Below are 14,737 nucleotides of genomic sequence, written 5' to 3' on the forward strand. Positions count from 1 at the left end.
TAAATCTTTTACCTTTACTGTATTTTTATTACTCTGTAAAGCACTTTGAATTGCCCCAGTGTATGAAATGTGCTATACAAATAAAGCTTGCCTTCAGCATTAGCATCATAAATATAAAAAGTATGCCTTTATTTTGAAGGTAAACCCACTTTACTTACAGTCTTATTCTGTCCAGCTCTGGCTGGCGAGACACAGCTGATTATACATTAGCTATGCTACTTTGAAGCTTTGTTGAAGTTGGCTACTTGACAAATGTATTTACCAAACATACTGACATGTAGAAAATTTGGTTGGTGAGAGAGTGCCAGTAAAATTTTTGGTAAAATTTCTGGTATATCGCCCAGCCCTAATTCATATATATCTGTTTCCCATGTTGTGTCTCAGCTATAAGTTCAGAACTGGACTGTGGTGCTTTACCGGTGTTGTGAGCTCCGGAGTCGTTATGGGTGTACAGGCACTGCTGAGCTTCACTCCACTTCCCAGGTCAAAGTCACAGATCTTTACTGGAGACACCTGAGGAGGAAGGGGGAGGAAAAACAATTATCATACTATATTTATGCTCTATACCTTTAGGAATAACTAACTTCCTTCTGGGAGCTTTTGGTTCTTTAAAAAAAAAAAAAAAAACATTACTTACCCGATCAGTGTATTCACAAAGGATATTCTCTGGCTTGAGGTCTCTGTGGGCAATGCCTGTACAAAAGCACAGTGTCATGATGATGAAACAAAAAGTTTGTTATTATGCTTCAGTAGGGACGGCTCTTTGGATGGTGACCTACCTTTAGTGTGTAGGAAGTCAAGAGCTTGTGCGATGTCCCTGACCACCTTGCTGGCCTCCAGCTCATCAAAGTGCTTACGGTTCTGGATGTGAGTAAAAATTGAGCCTGAGGGAAGAGGAAAAGACAATCACTTTTAGCATTCAGTGGAGGTGTATATTCACAGTGATATTTTTCGGTTATCTGAGAGTGATATGTGGTAGTGCATGTCATATAACCAATATTTATTATCTGATACTTACCTCCACACAACTTCTCAAATACCAAGTAAAAGCAGGAGCTATCTTCAAAGAACTGGATCAGCTCCAAAATGTTCCTGGATAAAAGGTATTTCCCAAAGATTAAAATCTGTTCCTCATTCCATATTCATTATTAATTAACCTAAATGGCAGATTGCAAATGTGCTCACTTGTTTCCTTGACACTGGTAGAGTGTCTCCACTTCTCTGAAGACTCGGCTGCGACTGTGCCCCGCACTCTTCTCTATGATCTACGAACAAACAAGAACAGACAAAACACTATTAGTTGCCAAAACTAAAAAGTAAATGTTTTGATTTCACAGTGTTAAATCTACACAGTTGGGCTATTATATTAAGCACCTCTTCGTAGCTGTAGCTGTATTGTATGTATTTTTTTAGAACTTATATTAAAAAAAATCAGGTCATGTAGAGCCCCTTCTGGAATGTTTTTGGCATGTAAATCAAGATTACTTGCATGATTTCAATTATTACCTTTTACTTAGAGTATTGCCAATTTTGTATTATAGAACAGTATTGCCTGATGTCTCATCATCCTAACTTACCTTCACAGCAAACTCCTTTCCATTCTGCAGGCTTATGCACCCCTGGACTTTGGCGTACGCCCCCTGACCCAGCACCTCATCTGTCAGCTTGTACAGGTCTGGAAGAACAATGGAACCCATGAGACTGCAGCAGGTGTTTTTCAGGTTGGATGTGAAAACAAAAGATATAATTTTGCCTGTTGTTTTCTTCTTCACGTGTCTGATAATATGAGTTTCATTACCATCAAAAGCGCCTGTGAAGCTGTCTGTTGCCCTCGTTCTTTTCTTCTTCTTTCTTTTAGCTGCGTCTGGGATGCTCATTGGCTGGCTTTTCTCCATCTCTGTAGCAATGAGAGAATACATGTGCACGCAAAATAAGTACAAGCTGCACGTCGCACAAATGCATGCAAAATGAGTAATATCAGTGTGTACTTTGCTAGTTTATTACTTTATTTATTACTTTATGCATTTTAAGCTGTGCTAGCTCTAGAGCAGTTATAATTTATTAAAGCTGCTGTACCTGCTGGGCCTTGGGAGAGGCGCTGTCTCTCCTCCGCGGCGATCCCGTTCTGCTGAATTCCCCCACAGCTCTCCCCAACTTGGCCCACAGCCAGGGAGCTGCCCTGTAATAGAGAACAGGAGACCGTGTGGGTGGGGGAAAGAGGAAGGGAAAGTGCGAGAGAGATCAGGCAGTCGAAAGGTAGAGAAAGGACGAGAAGGAGAACATTATTCTCTCACTTTTGTTCACTGTGGGAACTGCAATATTACAGTATTATTTTTTCTGACCATCCAAACAACTTATACCTTACAGCCCCCACTAGGCTAACGGATATAATAACAGATATGACTATGTTTTGCATTAAATGGCGCTCTGAGTCATTTACTACTACAACTACCTAGCTTATTATCTTTCCTTGAGGCAAACTGCCAGAGTGGCCTGATATGTAAACGAGAATACAGGAAATGCTGTCACAGGCCTCATCTGACCCTGGATATTCCCAAAAGCATTCACACAGCCGGTGATAGTGCATGACTCATGGAGAGTGATGAAACCTCTATATTTCAATACAGATAAGCTCAGTTACTGAGAAGAGAAGCTTGGTTTCTGGCTCAAGCTTATCTGACGCAACAGCTTTCAGGAAGTTACAGGTTTGACACACAAACCTGGCAGTTTTACAGATCACTACTGTACCTGGAGAGAGTGCTGGAAGGCTTGCAGGTCTGTCATCATGCTGTGCCTCACCATATCTGCCAACTGAAAGCACATGACAATTTTTTGTTATCTAGAACAGTAACATAATGTGGGCTGGCAGGCATACAGATACAGAAGTTGTGGTAAAGAATCTGAGCAATGAAGAGCATGCAGGTCTAACGCCATCATTCAAGCTGAAAGGTACAAGTCCCCACTTGTAGGAATGTAACGTCAGCTAGACGAATTGCAAAGAGCAGTTTACATAAGCATTTCCTCCTTCTTGTGCTCTCTATGTATTGGATTATATTGGTGAAGTTGGGTTAGTCGGTGACTGAATGGTCGCAGAACATTCAAGTCCAGTCTGTTAGCTACAGCTCTCTGCCAAGTGAAAGTCATTCACTCCTGAAGTTCATGCTGTAGTCAGCAAATGCACTGTGCTATGTAGCAAGCAAATGTTACTGTACCTTTCAGCTGCCCATGCCAACTCCAAGTGATATTAGGCATTTGACTTACTGTTGATGTCATGTCATTATTATTAAATTCGTTAACTAATCCCAGCTTGTCTATAGTGACAGCCCAGTATGCTAACGCAGCTAACTAACGTTGCTTTTCGTTGCTTTTCAGTGGCAACACTGTTGCAAACATATATGTACCGTTAGCAAGATGGGAACAATGTAGTAAAGCTAACAAATGAAAAGATCGTAAGAGAAGTCAGTGTTGGTTTGCTAACTGACGTTACTAACTAGAATGTAGCCTACTGGCCAACGTTATCCTATACGTTAGCCTTAGCAAGCTAACTATAGCTAACGTTAACGTTAAACACTTCAGTTTGTCCCTCCTATTAACGTTCATTATATCGTTCTTAATTAGACGCCGCCTTGTTAATATTATAGCAAAAATGAAATAATACACGCATCTAACCTGGAATCTGTCTCCAAACTGGCCAAATCCCTCAGTCAAAGCCTCTGCCATCTGATGCAAGCATCCATGAAGAGCAACAGCGGAGCTAACCAGTGACGCACGGGGCGGGAAAATACGTAAACACACATTTCTCCCGCCCCCTTCTACACTCTCCTAACTCCCATTGGTCAAAAATTTGGGAACCGCTGCAACGTCATTTGGATTGACACCTCGCCACACCCCACTCCACGTAGTGGGGATTATTTGTGCATGATGATAACCTTTATTTACACATTCGTTCATAGAAGTCTGACAGGTTATCACTGGAGGAAATACCGCACACATCACATAGTATTTAAAAAAAAAAAAAAAAGGAGGCAGATCTTTACTGGTCCCTGTCTATTTTTAGGTTATTCTGGAAGCATCTGTCAGTCTTGAGTTTGGCCTGTAACAGTCACTTTGTGACTGATACAGGATCAAACCTAAGCAGCAGATATAAATAACTCAGTATCATCAGCATTCATCCTGTAAATATATTCATTTTTCACTGCTGTGAAAAAGAGTTTCCTTATAATGAAAAGAGAATCATGTCCCAATGTTTTTGTGTGGTAGGCCTACATTAAAGTATAAGGCTGCTTGTGCAATAATTTTCTGCATTATTAGCCTGCGTTTTTATGTCCTTAGTATAAGATCAAACTAGAAGAACACTGCTATCAAATAAAATGTTTCATTCATCACAATAAGGCTCAATATATCAAAAAGTATACAAAGGTCCAACATAAACAATGTTCAAAACATGCACAAGAGAAAAGACACACAAAGCCATGTAGAGGGCCAATCTAGTTATTACAGACTAAAACAAAGTCCTGGAATGCTGCTCATCAAAGCACCATAATTAACCAAAAAAAGTCCGTTAAGGTATGGGGCCACAATGTGAAGACGTGTGTCAAGTTTAAGTTAGTGAACATTCCTAGTTACACTTAAAAACCACTCTCACAGCTCAAATCCATAAAAAAATGTTCTTGGTTTTTGAGTGTTTCGGTTTGAAGCTGGTGATTTCTCGCAGGGCTCAGGGAATGTTGAAATGTAAACTCCATTGTCCAAGTGGTTTTCGTTTAATTACATATCTTCTCTGTCATCGCTTTCTGTGGGAAGAGAAGACAAAGGACACATTTAACACATCCTATTAATAACGTGCCATGAGATGAATGATAATTATGAAGTGCAATCTAAATCTTTAATATGAGGGACAGTAACAAGCACACACTTTTTTCTTATCATGAGAAGCAACACTGTTGTCACTCCCGCAACGATGACAATAAAAAAATTGCCTCGGGTGCTAAAAGTAGGACAATAAAATAGAGTCTGTTTACAAGATTTATCTTCCCTGCAGTGTGTTGACATAAATGTCTCATTACTATTTCACTTTGCAAGGGGAATTACATAGCCTTGGCTTCATAATGATGATTACTGAGGCCTTTTATTGATGCTGGGAGCGCCATTCTCCATCTGCTCACAACAAAAGGTAATATACAAATTCTGACTCGTTATATGCCTGAACAAAGCCGCCAATTTCTCCTATGATGGCTGTTACTTCAAACCAACCCAGTTTCTACAAAGCAGTTTAACAAGTTTCTTTTATGATGCAAACTTGGGGGAAAAAATAGTGCATTGTTGATTCCATTCGCCGTGCCAAATGGAGAATCAAAGATGCCATTTCATATAACTATCTTAACAAGAACACGGTTTAGTCTTGTGTTTTATGCCCACAGTTAGACTCAGTAATCATCCGGTTTATGTGGCTTCAGCAGACACACAAACAAATGTTTACTTTGTGTTGTGCACTAGCCGGGAAAACACACTGTTCTGTGATATGAAGACAAAACTACAGCCTCAGTAAAAATGCTGTACAACTAGGTTATAAGTGTCAGGATGATGTTTTTTTGCTAGACGGACAGTTATGCGAGTGATATAGACAACCTCCCACACAAAACATCCATCTAATCCTCTCTCTCCTGACCCCCGTCTTCACCCTTCACCCTCCCTAACTTCTCACCAGCGGCTCCAGTTCAGAGTGTTCAATGAGGCTGAACTCCGAGATGAAGTAGTAGTAGTGCTTGTAGCAGGTGTTGATGTGGGCCTCCGCTCCCATACTGCAGACGCTGTCAAAGTGATGGATGTAAACATGCACAAAGACCCTGAAGAGACGGCTCAGGATCTTCTTGCACACCTGCTGGAAGTTCTTGGGGAAGGGAACGCCTGTAGTGCAAAGAAGGGAAGAGCTGTAACCGAAATGAAGTTCTCCTCACCAGAGAAATGGTTTGATTAGATCTGAGACAAGAATGCCATCATTTTCAATAATTAAAGCCCAATATGGGCCATAATTGTAATTCAACTGATTAAAAAACTGTATGTGATTCCTCTTCTACAGTATTGTTCTTAGAGTACAAAGGATAGTCAGTGTCTTACATGGGATTTGATTCATATGGACAATGTATTTCAGCAAGTGGGAGTAATTATACACTGGTGCTGGGTCGAAAAAAGGGGGCAATAAAGAGGAAAGGTACCACTTTTCTCCACTGCACCTTTATTAAAAAACTTATAACACAGAATAAATGTAAAGCAGAAAAAGTGCTTCAGTGGGAATTAGCATTAAAAAATAAAGTGCTCTTTGGTAAGGGAATTTCAAAATTATACAAAAGAGAAGGAAAAGACCAAGGCAATTCTTCTTTAGTTGAAAAATGTTATTAAGCATTTATTGCATGGCTAATTCATACTGAATTATATACATCGCCAAAACATATTTTTAACAAATTCAATATGAATTAACCATGCAATAAAGGCTTTATAACTTGGTCCTTTCCTTCTTTTTTTACATAAAATATGTTTCAACCACATGAGGCCGTCATCCAGTCAAAGAAATGGTCTCTGGTGTCCTGACAAAGGCCTACTGTGGCTGAAATATTATATTTGATATATTTTTGAATACAGGTGAAGTGGAGCATAGTGTTGCGGGTCCTACTTTTTCTCTTCAGTGTGTCTCAGCCTACTCAATGTACAGATTATGCTTGTAAAAAATAAATTCTCTCCTCTAATAAATGTTGATTGTCAGCTCTAGTGTTGATGAGACACAATAGATCCAAAGTCACCCATCCAATCTCATCTAAATGTCACACTTGTAGTGTAATTAACCTCTGTCTGAACCTCTACCATCCCATTTGAGATCTTAATGAAGGAGAACGGCCCAGGACTCTAGACTGACACTGATGTGTTCTTTTGTACTTCATTTGGACTCCTCACACACCTACTCTGGTGGGGAAGATATCCTCATTATTGATAAGCGACTCTATCCAGTCCATCAGCAGGTTCATGTACTTGAGCGCCGGCAGCTTGGTGGGCTTCTTGTAGTCGTCCCCGTCCTGCCACCTGTACTCGTACCGCAGCCCCCCGGACATGATGGGACAGGTGCGCTCGGTGCAGAACTCGCTCACCGTGCCGTAGATCAGGTTGATCCGGTTGAAGAAGTCCACCACGTGCACGGCGATCCAGTCGTTGATGTTCTCCCCCTCTGGCAGCTGGACCACCTTCCTCAGGTCCAGGCCAGACTTCAGCGAGGCCTGGGCCTTCTTGTAGAGTTCGAAGCGCTGGGTGCCAGGCTCAAAACGTTTCCGCGGCCTGAACGTTTTGTCTTTGCTGAACACTTGTCCGAGGCACAGCGCCATTAACTCCGTCGTGGCCCCTGAGACGAGGGGTGAACAGGCTCTCCAGAATAATTAGCTTTGAGTGTGATAAAGTGTGACCTTCCTGAGAGGGGGACCAAGCCGGTTTCAGCGCTGAAATCCGGTCACATGGGGTCAGGGTCTGCCACCTGAAGAGCTGTGATTCAGATTGCAGGGAGCTCTGTATTTTCTCTGTGAAACAGAACAACACAAGAGGTCAGGAGAGGTCATGGGCTTGTTCCTTTCCTGTCAATCCATGGCTTCAGTACGGTCAGCAGACAAGGATCAGGCAGCATGACCAGAACGAGGAAACGATAGCTGGAAAACATAAACAACATTGTCAGATTGTTTATAAAGGGAACTTGCGTGAGCGGTTTGATAAGCAACATCTGTTGGATACGCACTGGGAAAATTCATTCACTAAGCTCTGTGAATAAAGAAACTGTATCCCCCAACTGAGGACAAACCAATGAGTTCATTGTGAATGTGCAGTTATTGAGTTATTGTGAAACCAGAATTGCTTCACCTATCACAAGACTTTCAACAGCCACCCAGTGATGAAAATAGCACCGGTGTGACTCAGTAGTGGTAAAATCAGATCAGAAGAGATAGTCAAGTGTAATTGAGGGAATGTATGGCATGCTGCGGCTCACTAAAGATTAAACTTCTCTCGAAAGAATTCCACATTATGATATTTTCAGTGCCCAGAAACAGCTCTTTGGCTCTCAATGAGCAATGAGGCATAAAACTACATGCTATGGACAGAAAAGCATTAAGTTCACTTCAATCTGACACTGTACTGGCATTTTTGTGGTGTAATAAAAACACATGCAGCATGGGAGCTGACAAAATAATAACAGACTGACGGCTCGTCATCTGGGATATGAGTCTTTGCCATGAAACACTGTCAATAGATGATTAGTAGAGGATTATTTTTATATACAGACTCTAGCTATTAACCATCTGGCAGGTAATGTACACTGATTAAGATCATGACCTGTCTGAATGGGTCTGACATTTTCATTCAGTGAATCAAATGTTAATCACAGTGAAGGGTGATCCAATGATGATCATGGAGGTGAATATTAGTGCTTGAATATTAACTGAAGAGGTCTGAATAAAGTTAATATAGAAAAGATATGATGTCCAGTTTAAAAGTCACAATTTCTAGTCCATGAGAAATAAATTCTTGGTATGTTGCAGATTCAGAAGAGATAATACATCTTGATGTTATACTGGGAACTCTCCACTGAATTGTGCGTTTCAATCTAGTACTTTGGAAGAATTATAGCACATGTGGTCTTCCGCAGATTCGATAACTACAGTCACATCTAAGCGGCTGTGTGGTTGTGACGTGAGACTATATATCCGCATTTGTGTCCTGTGTCCCATTTCACACAGCCGGCCTCAACATTTCCTGTGGTTGTTTTGCTGAAGCTCCCGTGACAGAAATCAGCAGAAGTTTCTGTTCCTGCACTGGAACGCCGATACAGGTGGCTCTCTGTGAAATTTTGTTAGGAATCATGTGATTATAGACAGAGAAATCACAGTCATTCAATTCTGAATTCTCCAAAACAACCCACAGACTCATCACATGTCTGTTATGCTGAGAGTTTTGTAGGGTTAGGTTCACCGTTTGGGTTAAATTGAGCTAAAGGCAATGATATAACCTGCAGACAACATTTGGTGTGTGAGAGAGCTACTTCCCCCTGTCAATAGTTTTCACATTCTGCTGGATCTTGGATCAAAACTCACCACTGGGGGAGCATGAATACGTGGTCATGAGATGGCTGTAAACAACAAAAGGGCTTATGAATAGGGAGCCTCCTCATGACTGATAGACACTTTCATTCACCCTTCAACTCAAGCAGTAACTTCAATCAAACATAAACCACACAGTAAACATGGACAATGACTGAACACCACTGGTTATTGAAGACAGTCACAGTTTACACAAAAGAAAAATACATGTGGGATAGAGTTACTTTCAGTTTGATTACTTTGCTTCTCCCTGCATGCCTCGACAGCCTCAGACTGAAGCGTGTCTGATCACGTACTGGGGCTGGCAGACCCTGCATGCATACTTTCATGAGTTTCCATGGAATTTGCCTCTGACACTGGAGAATAACAATAGTCCTTTCAAGATCCTACACAAAAATGTGTGAGAAAAAAAAACCAAGAGAAAGCAATGCAGCGCGCAGCACTGCAGAAAATGTACAACAAAGGAAGAGGTTGAGAGAGATTAAAAAAAAAGAGGTTACAGAATGGAAAAAGTTGTCTCCACTGTACCTGGCTGAAATCCCAGAGCGGAGGGTTAGGAATGTGGCAGAGAGTTGTGGGACGGCCAGGGAGGACTCGCCCGTCGGGCCCCTTGACTTTAAACTCCCTGTGGAGAACAAGACCAGCTCTGTCCCCTCTGGTTCCTCTGGTTCTGCTCCCTCCCTCCGGCCTCCAACAGACGCAGAGGCTCCAACTTCACTCAGCAGCACAGCACAGACGGAGCAGCAAAGGGGGGGGAAAAAAAAGTTGTTTGGCTTCTCTTCCTGTGGGTGATGTCACATCCTGACTTTGTCTACTAGGCCGGTCTGTCTATCTGTGTGTGTGTGTGTGTGTGTGTGTGTGTGTGTGTGTGCCTGTATGTGGGTGTGTGTATGGAGGACCTATAAATCGACAGAGGAGGTTCCAAAGTACAGGGGCGGGAAAAGGCCTTTCCAGACCCTCATTCTGCCCTCCCTCTCGTCCAAATGTTTTTTCTTTCTTTCCTCTTATCCTGTAGGGAAGAGCAGCCAGCCCACTTGTCCCACCAAAGCCCAGCCCCTCTGGTGAAAGAAAGCCCCGAGAAAACAACCCCTCTTCCTCAGCCACACAACAGGACACAGGGAGCAGATTGATCCCACAGGCATTTCTGGATGTTTGGCAGCCCCTGCCACTCTTTTTGTGAATTCTCAATAACATATCATTTAAATTCTTGGCCTTTTTAAGATATTGCCGTTGAGGTCATAGCTGCTCTTAAAGAGGAACAGCGGTATGTGCCACAACATCACTTTCAAGACAAGAATCTATGTTCAAATAGTGCGCAAACTGGCCATGTATGGATTGAAATAGTCTTTGTGTCCCAGGCTTTGTGTCCTTATATCAAAGGGACGACCTGTTTGTGCCCTTGAAAGTGAATGGATGCCATCAGGATCCAGAGGAAGCCTGTTTCTCTGCTGTAATGAGCAGGCTGACTTAATTGTTTGTGGATATGATTCCCTCCAGTACTGGGAGTGATAAAACTGTGTACTGTAGGCAGGGGGATGAGATAAAGTCAGGCATTTATAGTGAAAGCAGGCCTCGGATTCTAATGTTTAGGTTTGCAGGATCACATTGTTTGAGTGTGATAGTATAATTTCAGAGAAGAACGCAGTTGTAGGATACAGACATTAATACAAATATTTGGGTGTGGTAATGCAGTAATTATGGGTTTACAGAGTATACCTTTTGCCGGTTCAGGAGAAAATATGTATTGAAATCTGGAAGTGAAGACAATTGGAATCTGTCTCCATAAAGAAAGTTCGTTTTTGCCTCTCTCCTCTGATTAAAATATCACACCAGGGTCCAGGAATTATCCTGATCTGAATATTCCTAAGTGTTTCTTTGTAGTTTATACTGTATAACTGCAGTAACCAACTCAGTGGTTCGGAGTCTGCAGTGATCCAACATATCCACTTGGTGTCGCCATGACTATGTTATTATGAATGCCTTTTTACTATAGACTTTATATTCAGGGTTAGGATTATCAGTAAAGGGATTACCCTCTTTTCTGATTATCAAAAATGATCCAAAGGCCAGCAGGGGCACACAACATGTTTTTGAGGGAAAAATATTTTGGTTGTGACACTATATAAATATAACTTTACATTTCTTACATTAATGGTTGGTGCTGGTTGTAGATGCTTTGAACACTATTCAAATTACAGTGTGTAATTTGGAGGAAAATGTTGTTTAATTTATATGCCATCTATACCTTTTGGAAGCAAAGTAGCTCAAAGGTAACTGGAAGTAATCAGATTATAATTGAGTTTGAGTATTCAAACACATTGTTAATCATAATTGTTAGTACGTAATCAATAGTCTTCCTGACCCTGCTTATAATGACAAAAGAGTGTTGAGAGCTTATCAATGGCTTTCGCTTCCACATGAATATTTAAAAAAAATCTGAAAGGGCCAAATAGACAAGGTAAAATAAAAAAATATCCATATTCGAATAGTCACATAATATTTATATTACATAAATCTGATCAAATAAAAAAAAAATTACAGCATCTACAGTGGCCACATAAAGAGGAAGCAGTGGATTTTACTCTAACCACTTTAACCCACACTATGTAGGCTACACACTCAGTGGCAACTGAATGACAGCTAAATGATCTCTGCTGCTCTCTGCTCTAGTTTTGTTGTGAAAGCTGCTGTCACCACCAAACATGAGACACAGGAGGAAATGAAACCAGTCAGGCCTTCTCTCACCGTTGATCCTCAGTCAGCATCTTACTCACCCTTACTTACCCACGCTGATCTTCTGTTTGAGAGCTTAAACCTACAGCAAAAATTCCCAAACCATAAAGCCTCCGAAATAGCACAATGCTTGATAACAGCAGTTTGTGCCTGTGTTTGGAGAAGTGGTACATAAATTATATTTACCATCGTTAGGTCTCATTTAGGAAAAGTGAAAGTAAGTAGAAACAAGATATATATTATATCAATCCATGTGGGAACATATATGCATATCTGGTGGTTCCCCAGTATAATTAATCTCATTAACAAACATATAAACCCCATATGTTTCAGCGAGGAAAAGACACAATACAAACATATAGACACAGTTCAGATGTAAGTGTGACTCCCCACTGTCTGCTCTCTCTCTCTCTCTCTCTCTCTCTTTCTCTCTCTCTCTCTGAATATTGAAGACTGTATAGTAAGTATAGTGTGTATGCATTTCTATGTTGAAATCAGTGATCCTGCACCTAAACCAATTAAGTGGTCACACAGTAGCAGTGGTGGAAAAAGTACTCAAATCCTATATTTAAGTAAAATAGCAATACCAAAATGGAAAAATACTTCATTAAAAGTAAAAGTCCTGCATTAAAAAAATAACTTAAGTAAAAGTATAATGTATTAGCAGTAAAATGTACTTAAGTATCAAAAGTAAAAGTATTCATTCTGAAGAACGGTCACTTTCAGAGTGTTAAATTATTGATGCGTTAACCTGCTCCATATACTGTTGGGTCGTTAAAAGTAATAATGCATCATCTTTTTGAGCTTATTGTATGTTTTGCATGTAAAACCCTATTCTGCAAAGTAACTAGAGCGATCAGATAAATGTGGTGGAGTAAAAGTATAAAGTCTCACAAAACGGAAATACTCAAAGCGCCAGTACCTCAAAATTGTACTCAAGTACAGTACAATACTTGAGTAAATGTACTTAGTTACTTTCCACCTCTGCACACTGTAGTCATGGGTTTAGGTGGGGTAGACACCGTCCGGGGTTAAAAGTTCCCATGGTGCCTCTGGGTAAGGAGCCAGCTAGTGCAGTCCAGCAGGTGGACGATTTATAACCAAGCAAGCAGATGTCTGACACCTTCGCCTCAGGACGACCCCCCCCCCCCATCCCCAAAATACACACACACACACACACACACACACACACCCTATTGTGATGAAGAGCTTGACCCATCATGATTCACTAGTACCTCTCAAGCTAAGGATCCAGTCCACATAGACACATACCTGAGCTCAGGCAGTGGTTTATACACAGTGTATGGTGTATGTAAACCATCCGGTTGCTGTAATTTGACAGACGTGTAAAAGCAGCCACTTATCTCCTCTGGGGATCAGCTCCTGTCATTCAATGATTTGAAGCCTGAATAGACAAAGACTGACAACATTGTTGTGAAAATTGTGTCAGTTCTTTTTAAATCCCGGGGCCAGTTGCATGAAGATAGACCTGGTCTTAGACTTAAATGTGACCTTAAGTCAGACTTGCTGTGGACTCTTATATTGACCTGTTCCTACTACTTCCTACTACTGCTGTGTAGATCTCTAATGTTTCTCTCTCTAAAGACTCTCTCGCTTCTTCAGGTTCTTTCCAAAAACCAAAGATTTTCCATCTTGTATGAAACAGCTTCAGTATTTAAACTTCCCACTCTGACAGTTAGGCCGACTCGTTGCCACAGCAACAATGTTCTTAACTCAAGATTAGACGGGGGAAGGTGGCTTTCCTACCTCAAAATAAGTCAGTCTTAATATTTAATTAACAGACAAACAATTAGACTAGTCCAACCTGAGAATCTAAGACCAGTCTAAGGCTTAGACTAGTCTTAAACTAGCTTTATGCAACTGGCCCCTGGAGTGTGCCTGGTGGAACGTAAAAGCTATTAAAGCATATGGCAACGCTCTGAGTATAATCACATTATTATCCATTGATAAGATGTACACAGCAAAATCATCAGGGTTAATTTAACACTGAGGGTGTAATAATCAACGCTATGCCAGTGTTTATGTAACTCCACTCCCATCAGAGTTAATTTAAAACTTTTAGATAGATTTGAATAGCAGTCTCAGATCCATATCAGCTCTCAGTGAGTAAAACTCTTCAATCTACATTTGTCAACACCAAATAGCTTAATTGTAAATGAAAAATCAACACTTATTGACACTGGAGATGTTGCTGTGTACACTGGATTAAATGCTTCCTGGAATGTCAGTGCCCACAAGAGGGAGGGAGGAAGCAAAAAGAGAGAAAGAAAGAAAGAAAGAAAGACAGAAAGAAAAATCTTGTCTTCCCACCATGGCCACTCGAAGTATAACAACTTGAGAGTGCCAGTTACTTAGCATCTTCTAAGTTGTTATACTTCCTGTTGAGTCTGCTAGAAGGTACTGTAGGACTCATTGATTATTGATTGATGATAGCTAATTGTAAATGAAAAATCGACACTTATTGACACTGGAAATACACTTGCTTAAATGCTTCCTAGATCTAATGTCAGTGCCCACAAGAGGGAGGGAGGGAGGGAGGGAGGAAAGAAGGAAGGAAGGAAGGGATGAAGGAAGGGAGGGAGGGAGAAAGAAAGAAAGAAAGAAAGAAAGAAAGAAAGAAAAAGAAACCCCATCTTCCCACCACTGGCCACTTGTGTTACAGGAAATAGCCTATAACAACTTAGAAGATGCTAAGTAACGGTTATAACCGGCGTTCTGCTGAGTCTGTCTGCTAGAAGGTCCCGAAGCACTGATTGATTATGGATCGATGATGATGACCAAGGACGGAATCAGATGATGATGACCAAGGCGATCCTATCAGCTGATTACGTCCATATGAGGCAACCAGCTCGCGC

The 14,737-nt window shown here is 41.1% G+C and overlaps 2 protein-coding genes across 3 annotated transcripts; both read right to left on the reverse strand.

Moving 5' to 3' along the window:
- Positions 1 to 417: 417 nt before the first annotated feature.
- LOC139666257 (MAP kinase-interacting serine/threonine-protein kinase 1-like) lies at positions 418 to 3,746 on the reverse strand (the record flags this gene model as incomplete). Its single annotated transcript, XM_071545397.1, has 10 exons — positions 3,670 to 3,746; positions 2,749 to 2,811; positions 2,077 to 2,179; positions 1,799 to 1,897; positions 1,578 to 1,675; positions 1,186 to 1,265; positions 1,019 to 1,092; positions 780 to 884; positions 638 to 693; positions 418 to 513 (listed from the first exon to the last, which is right to left on the reverse strand). Coding segments are annotated over exons 1-10 (825 nt in total), but the record flags the coding sequence as incomplete, so codon positions are not given.
- Positions 3,747 to 3,884: 138 nt separating this feature from the next.
- On the reverse strand, positions 3,885 to 9,944 carry mob3c (MOB kinase activator 3C). Of its 2 annotated transcripts, XM_071545399.1 has the most exons (4): positions 9,657 to 9,943; positions 6,953 to 7,559; positions 5,705 to 5,907; positions 3,885 to 4,793 (listed from the first exon to the last, which is right to left on the reverse strand). In XM_071545399.1, the coding sequence occupies exons 2-4, from the start codon at positions 7,368 to 7,370 to the stop codon at positions 4,764 to 4,766; spliced, it is 651 nt and encodes a 216-aa protein (XP_071401500.1). In that variant the 5' UTR covers positions 7,371 to 7,559; positions 9,657 to 9,943; the 3' UTR covers positions 3,885 to 4,763. The 2 variants fall into 2 exon arrangements, with proteins under 2 accessions (XP_071401500.1, XP_071401501.1); XM_071545400.1 differs by lacking the exon at positions 3,885 to 4,793 and having other exon boundaries at positions 5,727 to 5,907; positions 6,957 to 7,559; positions 9,657 to 9,944.
- Between the last annotated feature and the right edge of the window lie 4,793 nt (positions 9,945 to 14,737).

This window comes from Centroberyx affinis, unplaced genomic scaffold (genome assembly GCF_046629955.1).
Source record: "Centroberyx affinis isolate AG114_WGS23_722 - 3 ecotype Tasmania unplaced genomic scaffold, CSIRO-AGI_Caff_v1 ptg004902l_1, whole genome shotgun sequence".
Taxonomy (NCBI): Eukaryota; Metazoa; Chordata; class Actinopteri; order Beryciformes; family Berycidae; genus Centroberyx; species Centroberyx affinis.